Below are 19,138 nucleotides of genomic sequence, written 5' to 3' on the forward strand. Positions count from 1 at the left end.
AGCCCACCCGTGGAGGCTGAGCTAGCTCTCGGGACAGCAAGGCAAAGCCAGGCACCACCAGGGCTCTGCCGAGGGCTGGCGGTGCTTTGCAATGGCATGGGGCCAGGGTGCCAGAAAGGGGATGGTGGGGACGATGGCAGCGGGATGAGGAGCCAGAAGCACTGTGTGAGGCTCAAGAATCCCTAGTTAATAAGCTACGTTCATCAGCTGCATCCTATGGCTGGGCTTTGGGTGATGCTGGGGATGTCCAGAGGGGCTGCACAGTGGCTGGGGCTGGGTGTCGGGGACACAGGGGGAGACAGGGGCTGAAGTGCCCCTGGAGGTGATGTGCCCCATGCTGCATGTGACCACTCACATGGCCTGGCTCATCCTGCAGGAATCCAGCTTCTCAACTGGCTGAGGCATGAGCTGCTGCTCCCCTTCGCTCCTGGACCTGTGGCCCCAACCTGCAGCAGGGACCAGGCTCTGGAAAACGAGCCTGGCTTTCCCCCGAGGATGGGGATGCAGGAGAGGGTGGAAACACAGGGACTGGGTGCAGCAAAGCTCCCCCAGCACCTCCACATGGGGCCAGTGCTGCTTTTCCCTGTGCTGACAGCCCTGTGGAATGCATGTGCCCTAGAGATACCCCAGCCAGCCCAGCACAAGCTGCTACAGAAGGGAAACTCCTGCCTCTTGGTGGGGGCAGAAAAATTGCCTGCCTCGGGGGCACAGTGGCTTCAGGCACTCCCAGCCCAACCCTGGCTGTGGGGTATGCAGGCAGCAGGGCAGCGCCTGGGGCACAGTCCGGCTTGGGGTGCATGAAGGGGGACCCAGGGACACGTCGCAGTGTGAGAGCAGGGCCTGGCAGAGCAGAGGGAGCGGTTTCCCCTCAGATGCCTGCAGGAAGGAGAGGGCGAAGGGAAGCCAAGGGAGAGCTGCCAGCCCGGGGCGCGCGCGCAGGGCATGTGCGGGCTGGGCCCACGGTGCGCAGAGCGTGACTCGACACGCCAGGCGGCTGAGCCAGCCCGTGCCCGCCTGCACCGGGTGCCTGCACCCACCGGTGCCGCCCGGCCTGGCTGCCCAACCCCACGCAGCTGCAGGGGTCCCCAGGTCCAGCATGGTGGGCAGCGCAGCGCCTCGGGCCAGACAGCGGGATGCAGAGGTGAAAGGTGACATTCCTGCAGCCATCCCCTGGGAGAGCGGTTCGGGGCAAGGCCAGGTCACTGGGGCTTCCCTGCAGCGCCGGGGGAGGCAAGGAGATTGTCTTACCTGCAAACACCAAGGTGCCACGTCTCTGGCTGCCTCGAGTCCTCACCAGCATCCTTCCAGGAAGGTGTGCAGGCAGATGGGGCAGCTCAGCCCCCACTGGGTGCTGGGGGGGCTGTCACCAGGGCTGCTTGTGGCCTGGCACAGTGCCTGCCACTCTGTACCACAACTGGCTCCCAGGAGCAGGGCAGGAGGAGCACCATGGCTTCAGGGGACTGGAGGAACACGTAGGAACCCAGCACTGCTCCCGGGGACCTCACGGGAATACTCACCAGCACCGCGGGCAGGATGGTACCACCGCTCCCTGCTTCAAATCAGACTGACCCAGGGAGCAGCTGAGCAGGGGTGTCTGCAGGAGCCCAGGACACAGAGCCCAGCCCTGCAGAGCCGGGGCACCCTTGCCACATGTGGGGGCAAGCTGCCCGCTGGCTCCCCAACCCCACAGCACCTCCACATCCCATCAGAGGGGGATGAGCACCATGAAGCCATAATTGCTCCATCCCTCCTCCCCCCGCCCCAGAGCTGGAAGCAGCTGATGCAGGGCAAGATGGAGTAGGCACTGCCACCTTCCCTGTGCACGGGAGCTGCTCTGCTGCCTGACACCAAGCTTTTCCCCCTCACAGGGGTGGGAAACGGCAGCTGCCTGGCTTCCCAGCATGGCACCCAGGGCCACAAGGCCAGCTGTGGGCTAACCCGGCCATGGTAGTCCCCACAGACCCCAGAGACTCGTGAGGAGCAGGCAGCAGCGTGGCAGGGGTTGTCCGGGGGAGCAGCATGGTGGCAGGGGCACACAGCAACCACTCGCCAGGCAGGGAGGAGGAATGGCAGGCAGGCAGCATGCGGGCCTGGGAAGCTGGAGCCGTTCCCGGGATGCTGCCAGCTGTGCTGCAAGAAGCTGCTCCTCGCAGGGGGTTTCACACAGCTTGATGGGGCTGGGAGTATTTGTTCTTCCCTTCAACGGCAACAGCCTCCCTGGTTGCAGCGGCTCAGGGCAGCTGTATTCCCAGGGGAGGAGTGTTGCCAAGAGGAATAGCTGTGAGTCCGAGGAGCCGGCCCTCGGGGGCCCTTATCCCAGCCCCGAAGGACAGGAGTGAGGACATGCTGGACCACTGTCCCAGCACCCTGCTACTGCACCAGGGCTCGCAGTGGATGGTCATTGCCTTCTCAAGAGGTGGAAATAACGAGCCACTTAACACTCGTGCACAAGTCCTCCTGCTGCTGAGCCGCAGGCAGAGGGACAGCCAGCGCTGGCAGAGCAGCACACCGGCCTGCAACCACAAGCAGCTGGCCAGAGGGACCCACTCTGGAGCTCTGCAAGAGGGATTTTTCCCACCTCAGCTCTCCTGCAACCCCTGTGCCAGGGAAAGGCTGCCCCTCGCTCCCCTTTCAGCTGATCCTGCTCTCCCCACTCTTGCATCTGCAATGCGGCTCTGGGGGCTGGGAGGATGGGGTGGTTGCTCAATGCACCCTCTGTGCCTCTATTCAAGTGTTTCACAATCTGCACCAACACCCCTTAAAAACTACCTGCGGCTCCATATAAATTTCTGGCAGTGCTGATGAAAGAGCCCCCGTCCCCCTCCTCACGGGGCTCGGCCACTCCTTGCGCAAGGGGCACCCAGCAGAGTCATGGGGAGCACAGCCACAGCTCCAGGGCTGGTGGGAGACATGTGGGCTCTGCCAGGGAGGGGACAGCACAGCTTGCACCAAGGCACAGCAGGAGCCCTACCCTGGGACACGTCGGGGCACAGAAACGGGTACGTACCGCCGGAGAGCCAGGACCATGCTGCAGCCTCCAGGGAAGGGGCTTTTGCAAGTCTTTGGGTGCTGGTGAAGGCAGATGGATGGCACAAGCTCCTTTACCTGCAGGACACTGCCATGCCTTTCTGTACCAGGGGTACACCAGCTAAGGGTGCTGGATCCCCAGCAGCTGTAGTGCAGTGCCCTGAATGTTTTATGCAGCAGCCACGGCCATCAGTCCACTGGCGGGGGGGTGAGGAAGCCGGGGAGATGGGGGGCCAGCACCCAGGGGACCAAGGCTGCAGGAGGGGCTGGGAGCACCCCTGCAGTGAGGGACTGTGCTCCAGAGGGATTTGTGCAGTTCACGAGACCAGACTTGTCCTCACAGCTCTCCCCCGCGAGGCTGTGCCATTGCTCCTTCAGCTCTTTGGCTGGGTGCCCGACTCCAGAAGAAAAGAATAAAAAGGACGAAGAACCCGCCCTGCCCCATCGGGTGAGTCGCTGTCTGTCACCATGGGAACTCCTCCCTCCCCAGACCCCCCCAGGATGACTTCATATCTCCATTGAGCAGGAGGGATGCGTCACCTGGATGGCACAGGGCGGGCGGACACGTACATCTCATGCGAGGACCTCTGCAGCTGGTGGCAGGGGACACGGGGCAGGACGCTGCAGAGCACCGGGGGGAAGGCGGAGCAGCCCAGGTGAGGGTCCTGCAGAGGACGGGGTACAGCCTGCCCCCACGCAGCGCATCCCCCGAGGAACAGGGACTGCTCCTTGCAGAAAACATGTCTCCAGCACCTCTGCACCCCTCCTTGTTGCCATCGAAGAGGGAGGAGTGCAGGATCCTGCCTCTGGCCCCCTGCAACCTTCATGAGCCACCAGCCTGGGACCATGGGACCTCCATCGCTCTCCATCCTCCTCAGCACAGCTGGGGCAAGGTCACCTGTGAGTCACCGCCACGCGTGCGAGGCAGAAACAGGAGATAGTTGTGTTCCCATGTCATAGGGGCTCCTGCCAAGTGCTGCACATCTGGAACAGCTGTAAACAAACCAGGGGAAGCTGGAGAATCACGGCAGATAGCAGCCAGGGGCAGCGGGGACCTCCAGCCTTGCAGCAGCCGGGTAGGGGGAAGGGGTGGAAATAAATGCAGAACCGCCATGTGGAGCCCAGATGCCCGGGGCTCAAGCACGCTCACCCGCCGCCTCTTCGTGGACGCCCTCGGCACACCGGGGCAGCCTCTGTGCCAGGGGAGCGGAGGCAGGATCTTGCCACAGATGCAGTGCCTGCTGCTCCGCTGCCTAGAGCCACTGCTCACCAAGCCTCCCCCAAGAGGCCCCAGCCCCGCTTGCCGTGTCCGTGGGCAATTAGGACTTCACGGATCCCCACCTGGAAATCACACCCTCCAAGTTTCATCACTAGAACCAAGTCTGTTTCTCAATTACTACGAACATCACTCAAGAGCAATGCAGTCTCAGTGGAGAGGTTTTGGTACATATGAATCTGTACAATGCTAAACTGTACCCAGAGAAGCTCAGAATAGAGTTTTCTGAAGCTGAATATACGCCAAATCCTAAATCTCAAAGCAACACAACTTTAATTCCCTAGATTAAACATTCAAATAAGGAAGAAAAAATCCCCCCCAAAGAGTCAGCTCACTCTTCCCTAAATATAACAAATAAGAGATAAGCAGCATGTTCCTTTTTCAGCTCTACCCAAATGTCTACTCTGAATAAAAGTTCCATGAGAAGTAGAGAACAGTGCACAGTACTGGGGCTATTTTACAAAACACTTTGCACATTTGAGTCGTCGTGTGCCGGAGCAGCTTTATTCTGTGTACTGCACTGAGTGTCAGTACTCACATTCATGGCAGCCCAGAACAGCTAAATGCTCAACGTTGCACTGCAGGCTCTTGGCGAAACTAGGAAGAGCACTCAGATATTCAGGCTCCTGTTTCAGTATCTTAATTACATAATTAGCCTTGATCAAAGCAGGTCATGTGGCATTCGAACCAGCTTCCCTCGCTGTCCTTGTGCTGTCTGTGCTATGCAGTTCTCACACCAAGGCAGCACACAGAGCCTTAAATAAGCCCTGAGCACAGTGGAGGCTCAGCAATGGGTGGTGGGACACCGAGGAGGAGCAGTCTCCAGAGTACCTGGCACATGAGCCAGCACAGGTACCATTCCCATCGACACCTCTTTGTACAAAAAAAGTCCCTCCTGCTCTGACAGACCAGGGCTGGGACCTCCCCAGGCTGCCACCCCCAGCAGCCTAGTGCTGGGCCAGCAGCTCCATTTTCTGTTCCTGGACAGATCCTCCTTCAGGCACCACACTTCTTGTAGCTTTTCTGGGCATCCCCAGCAATGGGCTCAATGGGCAGCAAAACCAAACCTCAGCCTGGCAGCCCCACTAAAAACCCCAAAGCCCTAAGGAAAATGTGTAAGGGGAAAGAGCTGGAAAGAAGAGACACAGGGAAAAGTGAGAACCACTGATCCTCTTTGGATGGCATGTGGGGTAAAGCAGCTTTTAATGAGGGTGTTCAGGGCTCAGACTCACCCACTTTCAGACACACCATTGAAAAAAGAGCTGAGACAAAGATGACAAGTCCTGCCGTGGTGCCCTGCTCAGCCTCGTGTCTCCCAGCAGCCCGGGATGGCTGTAGCTGGCGGTCAGGCCTGGATGGGCCCTTTGTCCGTTGCTTTTCCATGCAATGAATACACTACAGCTTTAGATACACTGTTTCCTTTTCCAGATAGGAAATGGGATGTCTGGATATGTGTCCAGATACCGCTGCTCACTGTTCCTCTCTCCTGGTGTACAAAGTTCCAGCGGTGCACAGAAGGGCAAGGTGAAGAGCAGGAGGCCTGGGCAGAGCAAGCCTGTGAGTCTGCCAAGCATCAGCCACCACCCTCACGCCAGCAATCCTGCAACCCTGCTGGGTGACACTTCACCACAGGGAGAGCTCAGCCCTCCTCTGAGCAAACTGCACTATAGAGGGGCTGGCCGGGGGAAAAGACCCCTGCTCACAGCCACGCCGATGCCTCGGTCAATCCCTGCACCAAGGGGTCCAAGTAGCACGAGGCTCCAGCAACACGAGACACCAGCAGAGCTGCACTTCTGCCCCGTCTTCTAAACCCCACTCACCTATTGCTCCCGCTGCCATTTTCACACCAGCCTCGGCAGGAGAGCGGGTAGAGAAGCAGGCCCAGAGGGCTGCGGGCTCTCCTCCCAAAAGCTCTCTGGCACCGAAGAGCGGCACAGCTCCAAGCCTCTCATTTCTGTGAAAGCCTCTCTGCAGCTCCCTGCTTCCCCGAGGACAGGCTTGGCTCAGCACCTATGATTAGTATCAACTGTACTTTCCAGGGTGGGTAATTAGTTCAGGTGAGGCAACTACTGACAATTGGCTGCTGTGGCCCCTCTCTTGGCAAGCGCCCGAATCCCAAACAAGCAGCTCACATATCAAAGGGGCTGCCTGCTCCACAAGCAGATCCACCCTGTACATCTGCCCCGGCCCTGCAGCTCCACGCCGGGGGTACCGAAAGCTTTTCCTGATGAGACACCAGGGAAACATGGAGCGCGCAGCACAGGTTTCTAGCGAGCACTCCCTGTTTTCCCAGCTAGATTTTATGTACCCGGAATAGCTCTGTATGGTGGAAGAAAGTCACTGAAGCACTGTGCAGGTGGTGTTGCAGAGCCTCGCAAAGGGTGCACAGAACAATGCACAGTACCCTCCTTTCCAAATCCTTCTCTCTTCCAGCCAAGAGAGAGTGCCAAGGTGTCAGGGAGGGAAAGCAATTGCCTAGAGGTAGGTGGAGGGCGCGAGCTTCAAAGAGGGAACTTTACCGGCAGAGGATAAGACAGTGCAGAAGCGGAGGGAGCAAAGGCCAATTAATACACCAGACTAAATTTATCAGCCTGGTCTAATGGGATCCCAAGTAACCTTCCAAGTGAAGTAGCAAAATAAAACACTTAAGCCATTGAAAACTAGACTGGTCAAAGAGCCCCGCTGAACAATCCTGCATTGTCCAAGGAGCCAGGAAACAGATTTATTAGGTCACCCAGGCCATCTCCAGTTTCAGCGAAATTGCCCTGTTCTAGGGATGGTTCCAACTCCCTCCTCTGGTACTGCCACTGTCCTTCACTGGGCAGCGGAAATCGCAGGAAGGGGAGGGGAGAGGTCTAGCAAAAGATCTCACTTTTTCAAGGTTCAGGAAAAGCACTGAGGTAGCACACTTCCGTCGTGCCAGACATTTCCCAGTTTGGATTCCTCAGACCGAGGCTGCTCCCATGGAGGAACAGAAACACACCCCTACAGCTCAAACAGCACGAGACCTGCCCACGAGATTAGAGCTTCAGTTCCTCCAGCACCGAGGGATTCAGCTGCCAAATGCTTGACGACTCTGCACCAACTCCAGGTTACGCTTCCCAAGCCCCTCACTAAGTCTCAGAGTACGGGTGTCTTTGCCAAGCAGTAATGCTCTCGACTCCTGAATGGGTTTCCCCTCCCCACCTTTTAGATCCCCAGTCTGGCTGCTTGTTGTTTACCAAGGAAAAATGACATCACAGCCCGCTCAGTCCTTAGAGCTGGTGAGATGCCTGTGTTTCTGGAAGTACGGACTGCCACAGCACCCAAACACGACAGGCACTACAAGGCAGAGTGCCATCAGAATGGCAGCCAGAAGATGCCAACATCTTGGGCATGGCTCAGCCTCAACTCCTAGCTGCTAGCAGGCACCCAACAGCACTCTGCACCCAATGCCACTCACCAGGGCACCATTCCTAGTCTAGATCAGCCCAGATACTTGGATTTCTACATGGATAAAAGCATCTTCAAAAATACCTTCTAATGCTGCATGAGCTAGCCACCCTTGCAGAGCTGCAGCCTCTTGGTCAGGAGGGAGCGGGTGTTAGTCCCTGCTGAAGTGCTGGGAGCATGCTGCTCAGCACAGCCAGCCTGCTGCTTTTGCAGACAAACAGCAATTTGGAAGGCAGCAGCTGCAGAGGGGTTTGAATCTGTTCCTAGTACAAAGTAGTGCAGGAGGGCCTGGGGAATTACTCAAGAAAAACAACCATTCCTGAGCAGATACCTCCAGAGAAGAAAACTTGTAGGAAATGCTAAAGCAAGGATGTACATCTCCTTTTCCTTGTATTTCTCACCAACTGCAAAACACCCTGGAAGTTCACCTTAGGGGGGGGGGGAAATACAGCAATGGAAGACAAAAGAGGATTACAGTCTGATTGCAGTCACAAAACCAAGACAGAATCATTTACTGGTTCCACAAGGCTTGAGGCGTGTGAGGTTGTTTAGTTTTTCAGCGCTCAGTGCACTCGTAACGAGCCAGAGCTTGCGACGATAGTTAAACCCAAATTGCATCAAGAACATTTAACAGTTTCAAACTTGCCTAGTATAATATGCAATGAGTTCAGACACACTGACTCTCTCATCAAGAATCTAGATTCAGCACAAATGATTTAGTACACTGGATTAGTCTCAAGTATAATGACTAACTCCTAGAAACTTTTACACTATTTTTAAAACCCACTTGTCAGGGCAGCACCTGGAAATTAAATGAGAATCCCAGAGAGATTTATCCCAAAGACAAAAATTAAACAGGAGTACCTCGCAGCTTCCAGGGTAGCTGTGACAGGATAGTGCCACCTGGTGGGAAGCTTTTCTCCATCCCCCCTTGCTCAGTTTCATCCCTTCCGTTCCATGTTCCAGCTTCCCGGAGGCAAGACAAGGGAGCAACAACCAAATTAACATCAGAAAAAGCAGAAAGGGCTGGGTAGTTCTTTCAACTATTCAGACCTAGAGATTATCTTCCAGGTATAGGCCAGGTCACTCTATACGTCAGTCAGCGGCTTCTCAGCTATTGCATAGCTCAGACTGGATTGATGGAAGCTCATCTGCAAGATAGACCAACACCAGCATACTCCACAACAATCTCTGCTCATTGTTGACCTGGTTTACAGGTAACTGGGAAGCTCAAGATGAGAAGTAACATATCCCAGTATAGGCTCTGGAAAGATGTCTGTCTAGCGACAGCTCCAGCTCTTCACACCACCCCAACTCTGCTAGAGACAACCGCCTCAATCACACCAAGCATTGGGCAAGGCCAGGCCGATCACCTTCACCAGCTTCCATAGGTGGTGGGAACTCAGCCTACCAGTTTTGTCTATAAGGGATTAGGGAGAGAGGGGTTGCACAAACTGTCCCTGCTGCAGAGGTGGTCACTCCAACAACAGGGCCACAAGCAGCCGGGCCAGAAACACCCATGCCATGGCCCACGCACAGGAAGAGGACCAACTTTCCATAGATACATTTCAATCTCCTTGATGAGCAGGAGAGCACAGAGGTGCCCTCAGACAAGGGCCCTTGGTTCTCAGGTCTGCACAAACAGCACTGCTACAGCTCGGGCTTGATCACACTGCTGCCTGCACAGAAGGACACAGCAGAAATAGCCAGAGCTACCCCGGCAGCCTCGTACTGGTGGAAAGACTTCCTTCAACCAGCCTAAAGACAAGACCTCTGAACCAGGCACTGCCAGCTCAGGACAGAGGAGGCAGGGCTGCAGACAGACACAGAGGAAAGATTCTAGCATGAGCTCTGACAAATCAAGATTGATTGGTCCAATATCTCACCAATTTGGCAAGATTAACCATGTCTACATACACAACTCAGCAAGACACAGTCGACTCCCAGCAGAACAAACTCCATATAAGATATATTTATTTTTATATATTTAACACCAAGAAATCAGCCGTTTTGATAGGACTCATCTTGCCCCTGGTGCACAAGACATTCAGAGCCAGAGGGAACCTGTCACAGTCCACAGGTTCATTATTTCCAACCTGCAGGGACACGTCCTAGAAACGGATCCAGTACATGGCACTGCGGATACGGTTGTAATCCAAGAGCTGTTCAATGGGACCTGAGTGAACAAAACAAGAGTTAGTCACTGGAGACGTGGTTAAAATCCCTCTGCAGTTTCCCATGGTCTTAAGCAGATGGTGGCAGAGCAGACTGTGCTCACAATCCAGAGCAGCTGTGCACAAAACCACACAACTACAGCTCAAACCTGCATCAGGAAAACCAGCAGATACCATCTCCTGACAGAAAAACCGTTACTTGTTTCCTCAGAGTAAGTTGTTTTCTCGCACTGCTCCACAATGCTCAGTACAGCTCTACATACAGGTATGAAATACAGGGAGCCACCAAGTCACGGAGATTTTGGCTAGTTTGTTCCAACTTCCTGTTCAAAAACCACTTCCAAGCTGCTCCACTTTGAAGGCCAGAGGAAACAGCTGCATGGAGGAGGGGAATCCACATCATGCAGGAAGGAGACAGCAGAGCGGAGCTGAGCTGCTCAGGCAGGTTTCTGGGGAGGAATTTGTCTTCGGCCAGACAGACATGCCAGAGCAGCACAGGTCCCTTCACTTCCCTTACATAAACCACCATGACCCCAGGGTAAGGACACCTGGCAGACGCCACTGGGCCCACACCCAGCTATGGGACTCCCAGTCTTAGTCACGACTCAACAGCAAGTAGAGAGATGGGAGGACAGCCAGCAGCTCACTGCCACCGTGTCTCCATCACCTGCAGGTTTGATCTCCTGGCAAATATGCCTTGGCACATCTAATGTGCAGAGGTAGGAGGATACCAGCAAAGAACCAGAGTGGTTAGGAGCCCAGAACAGACACATGAAAACTGCCTGCAGCTCACTTCCACTCAGCTCTTGACCCCTTCCTGGTTTTTGAACTACCGTGTACTAATTGCCGCGTACGACTTACCAACTGCTGCAATTGCTGGGCATTTGTCATAAATGTATTTACTGCAGACCTCTCTCACCATTCTTGCATCAACAGCCTAATAAATACCAGACAAGCAATTAATGACCCTTCTAGCAGATCTGCATTTCTCAAAGTTTGAAATTACTGTTGCCATTACATATTAAGATCATTATAAGATAGTCAGACCCTTGGGGACCATCTGCACCAACTGTCCAGCTCTTGTCTGCAAGGATGGCTAACGTTCTACACAGCACATTCTTCTGAGGGTACAGAAGACATGGCAGTCCAAAATCTGAAGCCTTCCAAGGGATACAATGGCTGCAGAATTATACAAACTAGGTGCTGGCACCTCTAGGGAAACTGTTAAAGGAATTTCCAGTTGTGCTGCTTCACACAGGCATGTGCCCTCTTTCTGGGATGGACTAAATCCCACCACAGGGACAGATAATACACTGAGTCTATGCCAGACATTCTGACATATTTATATCAGTGTCAGTGAGCTAACCACCTGGACTCCAGGCAGCTTGACTAAGGGATAAGTAAACCTTATGTTACTGCAGCAAACTAAAGCCAGAAAACACTGACACCAACCACGCTCAGGTACCCCAACCAAAACAAATGGATACTTACAGCAATCCTGGCATCCCACTCCTCCAGTGGGATACGGCGTCCATAGTTTAAGAGATGGCTTCCAATATTCTCACACACTGGTGTAGTACCTAGATGTCGAAGAAGATATCACATGGTCAGCACAGGAGAAAGCCTTCCAGAATCGCACAGCCTGATCATCAAAGCAGATAGAAGAAACTCTAGCCATTAAACCAGCTTCTAATGAAGTACCAGTCGTAGTTACCATTTTAAGCAGCTCCGGCAGGAGTTAAGCAATAGTGAGATTGCTTCACCAGCCTCCCAAGTGTTACAGCCAAGGCTGACCAGTTTGAGGGCCTCAATTCTAACTTCACCAGGCAGCACATTATTCAATCAGCAACAGAACAACTAGAAGCTTAAGAGTCAGAGCTAGCCTGGAGCACAGCAGGCTGGGGTCAGCTGCTTTGACAACATGGCAGAAGGAACACAGAACAGGGGAAAGGAAGTTCTGCCCAGTGTCTGCCAGCAGTACTGCAATGTCTAGCAGAGCTCCTGCTCCCCAGGAGACATAAGCAGTAACCCTCTGAAAGCTGCACAGTGGCCAAACCATAAACCAGAACATACCATCCAGTTGAGCCACCATGGCATTTCGGAGATAGTTCTTGGCTCTCTTCACTTCTGACTCTGTGGTACTAGTGCACAGACGCATCCTGGAGAGGAGATGGAAAGACCACTAAAGCTCTTAAAGATGTTTGTCTGGCTCAAAGTGAATTCCTCCCTTTCCTAAGCCTCTGCAGAAATAAGCTATTATCAGCATCACTTGTCTTGCAGGCTTGAGATTCGTTCTTGATCACCACAGAGCAGCTAAGAACTGGGGAACACTGAACAGTGGAAGGCAAGAGCTCAATCTTACAGGCAGGGGCTATCAGCCAGCAGGTTACACGCTGAGTTACACTCACAAAGGTCTAGGCAGCCCTGGTGCTGGCTCCAGCTTGCCCATCAGGCACAGCAGCAAGTGGTCTGTGGTACACTATCACAAGAGAAGGAAGGCGTGTCAGCTATTCCCACGCACGGCAAGCTGCTATGGGAACTGATGCTGAAAGAACAAGACAGTTCCACAGAGTCTGTTTGGACTCCAGCTGCTAAATCCCTTCCTCCCCTGCCAACTGCAACATCTCTGGGGCAAGGGCTAACTCCATCTGCTCCATACACAGCACAGTTCAGCATCTCAGATATAGCCTCGGACCATTACTGGGATATACACATATACAATAAGACAGACAGAGAAAGGCTCCCAAACACTGGCACGACTCCATCAGTGGGGCATTTATCAGCCACAAAACAACAGTCTGAAAGGCAGGAACTCTGCCTGCTTTGCTCAGGCTTAACAAGATAATGGAGATGTGTCTCTTGGGCACCTGGGAAAGCCTCATCTCTAAGGAATGATCTCACTTGTATATAAAAAATAACAAAGCCTCAGTGCTAATACTTGGAAACATGAATAAAAGACCCAAAGAGCCCTAAGGGATTAAAATAGCTCCTCAAAAGCCACATCCTAAGACATTTGCAGAAACCACTTACAGGATCGCTTAACCAGAATGCTAGTTACCGAGAAGTTCATAAAGAGACACAGCTCTCCAAAGACCTAAAATGCTCCCCCCACCAGCTCAGTCTTCCACAAGAGGGTCAGATCTTAAGCAGGAACTTTTGCCGAGGCTGTACTTACCACTCCCCCTGAGCACAATACATCATATCATCTATGGACAGAGGATCGGAAACAAAATGGAAACCAAAGAGGCCCGTATCAGAGTAAGAGGTGTTGAACGTCTGGAAACTGTGGCAGAGATTATGCTCTACAGCAAGAGTAGCCAGCCTGCTGGACTGATTCTGTAAATAAGTAGATACTGTCAGCCATTTCAGTCTTACAGCTTCCTCACAGCTCAAATTCTTTCCAACTGAGCTGTTTTCACAAAGACCACAAACAAGACAGAACGGAACACTTTGCTGAAGGAGAGCTTAATTTAGACCCTTCATGTGGTCAACAGATGAGATTCACTGGTGGAAAAGCCACAGACAATGGCCTAAGAGTCCATCCAGCAAAACCATTTCCTTTCCCAGCTGCAGATGAAGAGCTGGTATGCATACCACTGTAGAGTGGGAGAAAACTGGACATGCAAGGTCTCCCAGTAGCAGGGGTTAGCACAGTTATGCAGGCCAGACAGATTCCAGACAAAAATGGATGCAATACTGGCGTTTTTAACAAGTTCCACTTGCTTTGCAGTTGTAAGGCAAGGTTGCATCATGAGACTATAGACTACTCTGTCCTGCTTCCCTCACCACCCCGAGTGGTTAGTTTGTGAGGCCAGGAATAAGCTGCTGAGAATTCATCAGCTAAACCTCTTCCAAACTTAGCAGAGAAGGCTCAGTTCATCTCCCAGCATAACCTCTCAAGAACTGTCCCGGATTAGCCTCGATTACACTTCTATCCTACTTTTGAGACTCCTAACCACTTCACAGTTGGAAGTTAACCACAACAGCCTCCCATAAAGCACATTCACCCAGTGTCTCCATACTACTTATCACACTCCCAAGCTTCTTACCTTACCACCTCCAAAAGTGCGGTCGTAGCGTCCAATGATAGCATTAGCCACATTGAGGACAACGTTGTCTGGATCAGCCCATCCTGGCCCCTCCACGGCAAGAGCAACATGGGCAACGGGCAGACCATCATCCCTGGCACGGATCTAGAAAATCATCAAGGAGCAGGGGAGAATTGCATGAGCACTGTGGCTCTGTCGGAAGCCTGCTGCAATGCCAGGCTGACAAACTGGGGGACTTGATATTATCCCAGTGAAATGAAATAGCCTCAGGCACTACTGAGTACAAACCAGCTGCTCTGATACGAGTTTTCTGGCAGATGATGTGAGCAACAGCCTCACACTCCTAAAGGATTTGGGTCCTATCTAAAACCCAACACGTTGTGGCAATAAGTTCCAAGAACAGAACACAGGGGCACTGCCAAGATGCTGTTTATCTCAGAGAAGCTGATGATGCAAACAGATTTTTTCCTCTCAGAAGCAGCTATAACTGGTTTTACATTCATGCAACAGTTTGGCAACAGCTGCTTGTTTTGTTTGGGACCAAAACAACTTTACCTCACTCCCTGTGAAGCGACAGCGTGAGAGGACAGGCACAGCATCCTCTTTGTATGTAAAAGGCACTCCACTGAAGTGTTGCTTAGCTACATCTACCAGCTCTTTGTGGGAAATACCTGGCAATGGGAAAGAGAGAGATTTGCAGTCTTAAACAGCTTAATTTAACAAAATAATCTGATTTTACATTCGAGATGCGTGACAGGAGTTTGACCACCAGCTTGAAAATACCCAGGCTTCCCAGAATCACAAGAATCTAAAACTTACCTCCAGCAGCTGCCAGGACCATACGAGGTGCCTTGAAGTGAGTATCAACGTATGAAGCTAGATCTGCTCGAGTCATATGCCTACAAAGAACACAGAGAGACCCAGTATATTAGCATCTCTGAGCTGGAGGGATGACAGACTTAAGAGAAGCAAGTTCACAGCACACAGATAGCAGTGATGTTGTTGATTCTCTTAGTTGTGGGGTAACAATACTTTTCAGAAGCAAGACTGCACTGTCTGTGTTTTCCCTGTGCTCTAGTTCCAGAACACAGACAACAGAAACCAGGGCCAAGATGGAGAGTTAAGGATAGACTTCAATATAGACTAGAAAGTCCTGACCCTAGTCACTGTGCTACCAGTACCCTAACAGGTGTGTATGCTCAAGGCCACTGCTTTGATGAGCACCCACCCCTTGCTGTTTATTTCTCTAATGGTGTCAAACTGACAAGTATGGGAGAAGGTTCAGCCTGGTCCTACCAACCACACATCTAGTGTGAGGGGGATTCTAAAGAATGTGTGCAGCATTATGCTTTCACCAGTGCCAACAGGGAAAATCCAGTCAAGACACAACGAGAAGCCCACGGACATCTCTGTGTACAGACTGGTTTCCTCGTGCAGTCACCACTACTGAGAAGCAGCAGTCCTGCACCCCAAGGACTGAACCCAGGGGCTGTGTACTGCATCCAGCCTGCTGCTCACTTGATGTTCTCTGTGGTCCCCTCGACAGTGTGGGCCAGCGCAGTCCCCTGGAAAGCAGTGGCGTGAAGGTAATCAAAGGTAACATCCGTCAAGTTGCTGTCGATTTCCTTCAACTCTTGAAGGATGACACCACGTTCCTTCTCGATCTGAGACTCCTCCAGCGCACAGTTCTGCACAATGTCAGCCAGAAGCTCTACAACTGCAACATATTTCCTATGTTAGCAAACCCACTGCCTGACTGCTATCCAGTGCTGCTGAAAGGAGAAAACACACAGGCAGCAGGGGCACCGCAAGAGGAGAGATCAACAAGTCACACTGGGGAGGGGATGCAACATAATAGAGTACTATCCATCCCCACAGCATCAGGGAGGGACAAACAACACTGGTTTAGCATGAAGTCTCCAAGTTAGCTTGCCAACCATCACCACCAGCTCATCACTGCCAGGGGAAAGCAGGCAACAACTGCAGAAGGTGAAGCATGTCAGAAGCAGAGTACTGCTGCAGAAATGCTGATTCCTTACAGAGAGCTTGCAACATCTACAGTGTAGCCCACATCTACAGCAGGGCCCATAGCTCTGACTCAAATCACCGCCTCTGGACAAAGAGGGGTCTGCACATGGCAGTACAGAGCACAACCAACACCCACAAGAGCTGCACTGAGGATTCCTGACACAGTAGCTGTCACTGACCTCAGTTTCTCAGCTCCGTGAAACAAGCACAGACTACTGAATGACCCCCTCCCTCCTGGCAATATAGTGAAGCCTGACAGAACAACAGCCTTCCAAAACTGGTTTTAGGAACACAGGAACTTGCAGCCTTGAAGCACCATGTCATGGCAGTGCTCTCCAACTACCAACTAGAACCTCCAATTTACTGCTCAGCTACGACTTCATGCCCTGGTCTGTTGTTAGAAAGGGTACTGGTGGGAGAGAAACACAAGCACCTGCGCTTGCTTAACCTCCAAATCAGAACTTTGCCCGCTGGCCATCCTACCTTTGGGCATGTCCTTGGACAAAGCTTTTATGTAATAGGCTGTTTGCTCACGCGAGGTGTACCCGTTCAGGTGAGCACCCATACTCTCCACCTCCTTCTCAAAGGCAGCGCAAGGACGCTTCTTTGTGCCCTAAAAGAAAGCAGACAAACACAATTATGAAATGAACAGATTTCCCTCTCAGGCAGAGCAAAAGTAAGGAAAAGAACAATAAAAATCTAAAACAATAAAGCCTGTCACATGATTCATAAAAGCCAGGAGCAAGTGCAAGAAGCAAGAGATTTAAAACTTGGCTTCTTTACTCTAGCTAAAGGATGGTTGAGGTGTATTTTGAAAGACCAATAAGAACTCACCAGGGAAAGAGAAGACCCATGCTAAGAGACAACAGTGTCTGACAATCATATCCATGGAAGTAAACCAAGAACAAGCCTAAACCAAAAATAAGCAGGTTTCTAGCTATCCAAGCAGCAATATTCAGAAGCAGCCAGAATAGGAGCAGAAAACTACTTCTAATACAGAGTTCATCTCTTAAGGAGCAAGCCAGATGCTGCAGTTGCCTATGATGGCACAGGCTGGACTCAAGTCAACAAGTCCCAGGCTTAGATGCCTTCTGCCTTAGGGCTGTTCAGCAGACACTTACATTACTAGAAAAGTAAGGGCTGTAGCCTCTAAACTTTGCTGGTCCACTAAGAAAACCAAAGAAAAACAAATGGTTACAGGAAATGCCGCTTTGAGGTCTGCCTGTTAACCTGAAGAAACATGCTTCATAATATAGTCCTGTACGTGCGCTACACAGTGGCTCAGGGATTGGAACCACAGCATCAGAGACTCAGTCTCACTTGTTACTTACACCTTTTTTTCCTTTAAGAGGAGAAATACCAACTAGAAAGTAAGAGTTGCCTTAATTCGTGCATGCTTGCAAGTTGCCACATATTCAAACAAAGTGCACATTACAGGCTAGGTACATTCTGAAGTTTATTTTTATACTATGTGCAAAGTCTCCAGGACTCAGATGACCTGATTTACATTCTGTTTTAACAGCTACAACCTTTGAAGTGAGAGCGCAATATATAAATGAATATTTAGAACAGCTCTCCATGCAGTCCTGTACCAGACCTACCATACCTCCTTACCTTAAAGGCCAGATGTTCCAAGAAGTAACCAGCTCCGTTGTTCTTCTCGTTTTCATGGCGGCTCCCCACCCCGATCCACACACCCACCTAATGGCAAAAGCATCAAGTACACATATTAAAAAAGAAAACAAACAGCACGCTCAAGCCTCATGCCACAAATGTAACAGCAGGGACAAGAAGGCTGCTCCACAGACACTGCACTAGTAGCACCAAAATAAGAGCAAGCACAAGAAGCTGTTTCCCATACACATTTTGGCTTTTTATCCAGCAGCTTTGCAAAAGCCTTTGCTAGTTTTTCCAGATATATAACTACTACTAGTCACTTAATGCTTACACAAAAACTGTAAGGCCAAGAAAACTTGTAAAGTGTGAACACTCGACTACAGACTTATACAAAGCCAGGCTAGGCCTTCTACTGTTACATTAATCCCATCAGTTAACAAAGAGGACTGGTAGGGTCTCTGTTAAAAGCTTCAGTTCAAATAGGGGTTTATCCTTTTTTGGAAGGCCAGCTACAGACTAGGCAAGGCTGACCGTTTCAAGTAACTGTCTTAAACTTACCGTACATGTTGGCTGATTGGACTCCTCTGAAGCTACACGGAGACCGTTGTCTAGAGTGGTGACCTGGGTCTCCGGGATATTATGGAGTGTCTGGGCATAGGTGGCAGCACCTCGGTTTCTTGTCAAAGTCAATAAAGGTGCCTAAAAAAATAAAGGCTATCATCACCATTAACCAGCAACTCGCCTCTGCACGGCAGACCTCCAGAATGCAGACTGCTGGGCAGAAAGCTGACCAAAGCCAGGCCAGACAAGCTCTTTCACGTGTATACTGAGGAGTTCCTGCTATTCGTGAACCGGTGAGCTAGAAACCCTCCGCAGTGCCAAAGGTTTCGAGCAGGCTGAAAACCCCAGGGAAGAGTCCTACCAACCGGTCAAAACCCAGAACCGGAGCAGAAGAAGGGAGCGGACAGCAGGCCCCCGGCAAGCCCCGTTATGGGTGAAGGCCGCCACCACCGCTGCCCCTCGCCCGGCCCAGCCCCGCTCCGGAGACAGGGGGTTTCCATGGCGACCGCCGCCCGCCCCGCACCGGCCGCCGCCTCCCCATGACCTTCCCAGCCGGCCGGCCGGCAGCCTGGGCCCGACAGCCCCACTGCACCGCAGGGCCTCCCGCTCCCCTTGCCGGCCTCCTCCCGGCCCACCTCGCCACTGCCCCCGCCGCCGGCCGCGGTGACTCACGGAGGGGCGAGGGCCCCACAGCAGGGCCCGCCCGGCCGCGCACCCCGCCCGGCACACAGAGGAAGCCGCCATCTCGTCCCTGTCGCCACTGCCCCCGCGCGCCGCAGTGCGCCTGCGCAGGGGGGCGGGGCCTGCGGGCGGGGCCGCGCGGGCGCACGAGGCCGAGCGGCCGTCAGCCGCTACACGCGCATGTGCACGAGGGGCGACCCGCGCGGGTGGAGAGAGCGCGTGCGCCAACTGGGGCGGGGAGGGGGGGCGGCGGCGCCCCCTGGCGGCGGGTGAGGGGAGGGGGCGGCGGGGGC

The 19,138-nt window shown here is 52.7% G+C and overlaps 1 protein-coding gene across 1 annotated transcript; it reads right to left on the reverse strand.

The window, feature by feature from the left end:
* Positions 1 to 9,692: 9,692 nt before the first annotated feature.
* UQCRC1 (ubiquinol-cytochrome c reductase core protein 1) lies at positions 9,693 to 18,954 on the reverse strand. Its single transcript, XM_074879254.1, has 13 exons — positions 18,837 to 18,954; positions 18,162 to 18,302; positions 17,601 to 17,687; positions 16,470 to 16,599; positions 15,477 to 15,675; positions 14,778 to 14,857; positions 14,514 to 14,629; positions 13,959 to 14,102; positions 13,085 to 13,245; positions 11,983 to 12,068; positions 11,401 to 11,489; positions 10,771 to 10,846; positions 9,693 to 9,911 (listed from the first exon to the last, which is right to left on the reverse strand). The coding sequence occupies exons 1-13, from the start codon at positions 18,906 to 18,908 to the stop codon at positions 9,847 to 9,849; spliced, it is 1,446 nt and encodes a 481-aa protein (XP_074735355.1). The 5' UTR covers positions 18,909 to 18,954; the 3' UTR covers positions 9,693 to 9,846.
* Between the last annotated feature and the right edge of the window lie 184 nt (positions 18,955 to 19,138).

This window comes from Strix uralensis, chromosome 10 (assembly GCF_047716275.1).
Source record: "Strix uralensis isolate ZFMK-TIS-50842 chromosome 10, bStrUra1, whole genome shotgun sequence".
In the NCBI taxonomy this organism is placed as follows: domain Eukaryota; kingdom Metazoa; phylum Chordata; class Aves; order Strigiformes; family Strigidae; genus Strix; species Strix uralensis.